At 41.7% G+C, this 6,151-nt stretch overlaps 1 protein-coding gene across 1 annotated transcript; it reads left to right on the top strand.

The window, feature by feature from the left end:
- The first annotated feature begins 2,666 nt into the window (after positions 1 to 2,666).
- On the top strand, positions 2,667 to 4,424 carry LOC139450225 (uncharacterized). The gene is made up of 2 exons (XM_071231898.1): positions 2,667 to 2,849; positions 3,312 to 4,424. Exons 1-2 carry the CDS (start codon positions 2,667 to 2,669, stop codon positions 4,422 to 4,424), a joined length of 1,296 nt encoding a protein of 431 aa, XP_071087999.1.
- Positions 4,425 to 6,151: the final 1,727 nt, after the last annotated feature.

Here is a 6,151-nt window from a genome sequence, read left to right as displayed (position 1 = left end):
GACCGCCAGGCGCAGTTTTCCGACTTCCTTCAAGTAAGTATATTTCTCTTTATTACATAGAACCCGTTATTTCCAGAAACCCACTTGTGAAACCATGGACGTGGAACCATTCATATTATGTTCACCACTCTTTTTCCTTTTGCACTCAATGAAAACTGTTTCAGCAAATACTATCAGTTTAAAGCAAAGTCCATTGTATGATTCCGACTATATTACGAGCATGTGCTTATTAAACACGAAAAGCAAACTAACGACTATATCAACACTGAAGATGTAAGTACCAAAATAAAGCGCTGAACTTTAGCTATCAAACGCATATGGTAGCGAACATAACAGGCATCCAGTCAAAACTTGGTTTGAGATTTGCATTATATAACAAGAGAGAGAAATAGTCGGGCCATTAATTCTCTAACACAAAATGATCTGTCTCTGTAAGATAGCGTCCGCCGGAGTTTGCCGAGCGGTTAACTCGCACTTGTCCAAGTTGACTGAGAGGTTAGCTAACTGGAGTCAGTCCATTACCTGGCATAGGAGGGTATGTGATCAGCCCAGGAGTGAGACGAGATGACGGCGTCGTCCCGGTATACGCTTACTTCGGGTATCTCCGCCAGAACTAAGTTCATGAGACGTTGGAACGCTGCTGTTTAACACCGTATTTGTAGAATCCGTCTAAGGTAGTTTGTGACAATCCTCGCACGTTCCGAGAGTGAAATAGCCCTTGAGGAGGTCCAGCTTTGTTATGTAGGTAGCGTGACCTATATTTTCTATGCAGTCGTCGATGCGTGGCATAGGGTGTGAATTGTCTCGCACGTGAGCATTGACCTATCTCAGATCAGCGCAGACATGGAACTGATTTCCAAGCTGGGAGCACCATAACTCCACTCGCTGTCGCTGGTCTCAATCACTCCCTATCGAAGCATTTTGTCTATCTCCTTCTTCAGCAAGGCTCTCTTTTGAGGGTTGATGGACATCCGGAAACAAGCCCTCGAGATCAGTGATCACTGCCTTCAGTTCTTCTTTTTGTTGACTCGGGAGATGTTGTAGCTTGTTCTCCAAGTCTGCCAGGACTTCACTGTTACGGAATTTGCCTTCTGTAACATCTTGACCATCGTTTTCTTCGAGGGTGACACGTTTAGCTCTGTACACCTTCAGCAAATTAACGTGTCAATGTCAGTCCTTCTAGCCTCGATCTGTACTGATAACCTACCCTACATCATTAACCTGACGTTTAACTGTGTAGGGGCCGAAGTACGAAGTACGAAGCCTTAAGGAAGGACTTTTGGATGAGTAGATAGAGTAACACAGGGTCGCCGGCTTTGAATTGCCTTGCACGATTCTCCATGTCAAACTGAGCTCTCGCTTTACATTGAGCAGTAAACAGGTGCTGAGCCTATCATTTATCTTAGCCACAAGTCACAAGAGCCGCAATGACCTTAAGTAATGGGATAGCTTCCGGGAACCTAGTATCAACGCACATCACTGTTAACAAGTACTGATTGCCCTGAGTAGTCTCAGGTAACGGACCTACCACGTCAATAATGTGAAAGACTCGCCCACAATTGGCACTATTTACAAAGGGGCAGGGGGAATTCCCTGGTGAGGTTGTCCTGATACTTGACAAACATGACATAGCTTACAGAAATCTGCTACATCCCTGTACATCCCTGGCCAGAAATAATCAGAACTGACCCGCTCTTAGGTCTTAATCCTACCAAGATGACTAGCAAACGAGCTATCATGACTCATGCAGAGAGCATATATGTGTACCTGTAAGAGCGACAAAAGTAATATGATAATAAAGGTGGAACTAACAAGGGAAGCCATAGATAGTTGGCGCTGATATTATAGACAATTAACAGTAAATAGCACTGGCAGATACTTATGAGTGACAACTAGAAGTCAGGACTTACATATAACTGATTGGTAATGGTCTTGGATCTTGGTTGGAGTTTTTGAGGGTCTTGTGGATGGTTTCTTGAGGTTCTTGCGGGTGGTTTTGGAGCCTATCTCCTATTCCTAGACGTGTTACTCACAATAAAGAAGTTGACATTCTCTTCCCTAAACTGTATGTACATTTTATAAACGTATACACGTAAATGTAGCTGTATGGTAATATCGTGATCTGTCTTAATTATTTGTATTTTTGTTTAATGCATGTTATGTATCTGTACTATTTCTGAATAACTCGTTTGTACCATAAAACGGTATGTATTCACGATTCATCACATTCACGGCTAATCCATCGATTTGGCGCTCGCGGTACCAGCAGCGGAATCCCCTGATTTATGAGTTTGGCTTTCCCTAGACTATCTGATATTCAAATTTGGCTAGAGTAGGTTGATTTGCGTTGTTTTGATATGTGCTATTTTCATAGCCCTATGATTTATAATTAAATGTTGATTTCCGACGGTACTTTAGTTACAAATCACCGTGATACAGTTGCAAAACTGTTTGACGCGGCATGTACCATTCCCCTTCCATTATAACACTATACTGATTCTTCGTCTCTTTTACTGACAAAACTGCATGTAATTAGAAACGCACATTTTTTTCCTACAGGTATGGAACTGAGAACTCTACTATTCCTTCTTTGTTTGTCAGCGTTCATCATTGGTTCGCTCTCGAAGCAAACAAAACATGGATTCAAAAGTATATTGCATGACAACATGAAAGAATATTTCAAGAATTACATGGTTGGAAATTTCAAAGGGGTCCATGAGAAGCAGTTCGACACTCTAAAGATTAGCAAATGGATAGGAAAAGATGTTTCAAAGCGAGCACAGTTGGCGGCACAGGAGTTTCTCATTAATGCAGACCCGAATTTAGTTCCGGTTGAGAGTTTAACTGAAGTAGCTGAAACTTTACAGCAGTTACAAGCAAACTTACAGGCAGTTGCTGTAGGGAAAAGGGACATTCCAAGTAAAGTGGCACGGGATTCGTTTCAAAATGCAGATACGATTTTAAATGATCAGGTACTTGAACCGGAACCTAGTGCATCCTTGAATTTGGCTGAAGAAGCTGAAACTTTACAGCAGTTACCTGCAAACTTACAGGCAGTTGCTGTAGGAAAAAGGGACATTCCAAGAAAAGTGGCACGGGATTCGTTTCAAAATGCAGATACGATTTTAAATGATCAGGTACTTGAACCGGAACCTAGTGCATCCTTGAATTTGGCTGAAGTAGCTGAAACTTTACAGCAGTTACCTGCAAACTTACAGGCAGTTGCTGTAGGGAAAAGGGACATTCCAAGTAAAGTGGCACGGGATTCGTTTCAAAATGCGAATACGAATTTAAATCAGGTATTTGACCAGGACCGTAGTGCGGCCTTGAATTTTGCTGGAGTAGCTGACACATTACAGGGAGCGGCTGTGAGAAAAAGGGACAATCCAATTGAAGAGAGCCCAGACGTTCTGGCATGGTTTCATGAAACTTCAGATCGTCGACAAAAGCTGAGTAAGGACATTGATTCTTTCTTCAAGTCATGGAACGATGTTTTAAACATCTCATCAAGCGGTTGTGGTGAAACTACCAAGGTACCGATGTCAACACATAATGCGGATTTATCTCTGCTCGGGATGACTCCCGTTTTTATGGATCTGTTTTGGCCCTTCCGGTTCGATGTGAACGTCATGAACCAACGTCTGGCTGTTTATGATTTGACGAAGAAAATTATCACTGACAACGAGACTTTAAAAGAACATTTTTTTGAGGAACTGCAAGATTTGCAAGGCATGCGTCTACCTGTAAGGGGAAACCAGATAAGGTTTAGCTTTGGGGACGAAGATGTCGTTGACGGACTGAACCGATCACGCCTTGTACCACATTCAAAGTCCTACATGAAAGCAGGGAAACACCTCTTCACGAAGGATGAACAAGAAAAGATACTGGTGCTAGCCAACAAGGCGTTGGACGTAATAAACAAGACGCACTCAGAGCTATACAGCGCCATGGTTCAAATGATTTCCTCAATTGCCTTCTTCAAAGACGACTCTGACTTGTACAGAAGTGGATCGATCACCTCTGCTTTAGGGCTTGTATGGTTGGATCCGCGACAAGAGTGGACAGTACCTCTGATGGCAGAACAAATTGTTCATGAATTCATCCATACCAGTTTGTACTATGCGGAACTGGTTCATGGTACCTACAGGGATGTTTCCCGCTTACCAGAAGCCCAAGTAATGTCTGCCATCAGACATGTTCCTCGGAACTACGACAAGTCTCTACATGCCGCCTATGTCTCAGCTGGCCTCATCACCTTCCATACCAGGGTCGGCTTATTCGAGAGAGCAGCTCAGCTTGCCAAGACGTTGCCAGGGGCGGTTCAAGAACTGAACAGGGTCAATGCTGAGACGGACGTCCTGGATGAGTCTGGGCGAGCAATGCTTGATTTCCTCACTGACTACATTTGTCTCACACGTGTGTAATCGTTTTAAGTACACAGTTTGCAATGGCAATAAATGGAAATTTCTATTTGATGACATTTGTGTTTGTATTTACAAGATCTTCATGATAATGTTTACATGAACAAGACGGATAATGTTTTATTGTTTATTCTTTCTGCATCAGTAATCACTGCAGACAAAGGGATTCGATAATGAAACAATTAGGCGCTGATGACGACCAAAGTTCATGATCTCTAGAGAATCCTCCAAGCACTCCATCACTGAATAAGTAGACGTAGAAAGGATTCACTATGTTTACACTGGAGAGAGCGAGGCAGTGTTGGAGCTTTGTGGCCTTGTGGTTAAAGCATTAGCTTGTCAACCTGAAGACCCGGGTGTTCCCCGCCGTGATATATTGCTGGAATATTGCTAAAACTGGCATAAAACCTAGCTCGCTCACTCGTTTCAGACACAGGAAACATTGAGAGTAGCAGTTAAGCATAGAGAACTCTAAAGGGAGCAATTTGTAAGTCGCTTACATTTCCTAAACAGTACACATTTTCCAAGAAGCGTCAAGGTTCAGACTTTCAATAAGAGAACTTGTGCACTGGTGCGAGGGCTTGTCAAAACGTTTTAAGCCTAACAAACAAAACCAACAATTGTAAAAGTGTTTTGAATTATTTTTGTCAACATGATCTCAATGCTTTTCAATACACTTCTCATATCGATAGTGGAGCTTTCCAATTCCAGTCATGAAGCGGTTTCTGAAGCTACCCTGAAAACCCCATTCACGGCAGCTTTGAGGTCATCCTTATCGTCATAGCACTTTCCACGAAGGTGTTCTTTCAGTTTAGGAAACAGGTGGGAATCACTTGGTACCAAGTCTGGAGGGCGAGGAAACTCTTTGAAGTGTTGCGACAACTTTATTTCTCGATGTCGGTGACCACATTCCTACAGCCTTCCCACAACATATATTTATTGACAAAATGTAAATTATAATGATGATAATACTGTTCTACGAGTCATATCAGGTTATGCAGGTAAGATTTCCACCTTCACTGGAGTCCTGAGTTCTTGAATTGAGGTAACTTGAATGTATTGGGAGTGTCAATTATCTATCCCACCAATTCCCCATTAGACCATGCTTAAATATTAATTGCGAGATAAAGTTTGTTAGAACTTTGGGCATTGGATCAACTCAAAAATGAATTACAATGAATGCATATGGTATAGTAAATAAAAGCGACAAAAGACTTTCCATATTCACAAGTCGATTATACGATACCGACACTATCGCAAGCATGTGTTTATGAATCACAATCAAATAGTGATGATACAAGGTGTTCGCGCTCCTGTCGTATCCTGCTCCATCATGCAGACTGTCACAAACACATGTAAAGGAAAGTCAATTGTTTACCTGGAAAAAACACGGTAACATAAGGTACAAGTCAAAACAGGGAATTGCATCGAAAATAGTTTTTGTGGGTCAAATTTTGAAATGTTTACATGTCTACCATAAAACTTATGAAAGCCTTACCGAGGCCTTGTAACTTTTAACGCGCTTCGGCGTTACAAATTGGCACTAGTCTTGTAGTCCTTCACAAATTGCTTTATGATTAAAGCATTTTAAGCATTAGTAGAAATTTCAAAATGTATTTTTGAACAAAATTACCTGTGTGTATATACTTGTCTAAAGTTTATTACCGTTGGTGCCTTCTTGAAGACCCACAGTTTTGTTCTGAGTGGAATGTCAAAATACAAACACAAAT

Source organism: Haliotis cracherodii, unplaced genomic scaffold (assembly GCF_022045235.1).
Source record: "Haliotis cracherodii isolate W230 unplaced genomic scaffold, xgHalCrac1.p SCAF_10, whole genome shotgun sequence".
In the NCBI taxonomy this organism is placed as follows: domain Eukaryota; kingdom Metazoa; phylum Mollusca; class Gastropoda; order Lepetellida; family Haliotidae; genus Haliotis; species Haliotis cracherodii.
The sequence above is the reverse complement of the archived record's forward strand: the minus strand, read 5'-3'. Positions and strand labels throughout refer to the sequence as shown.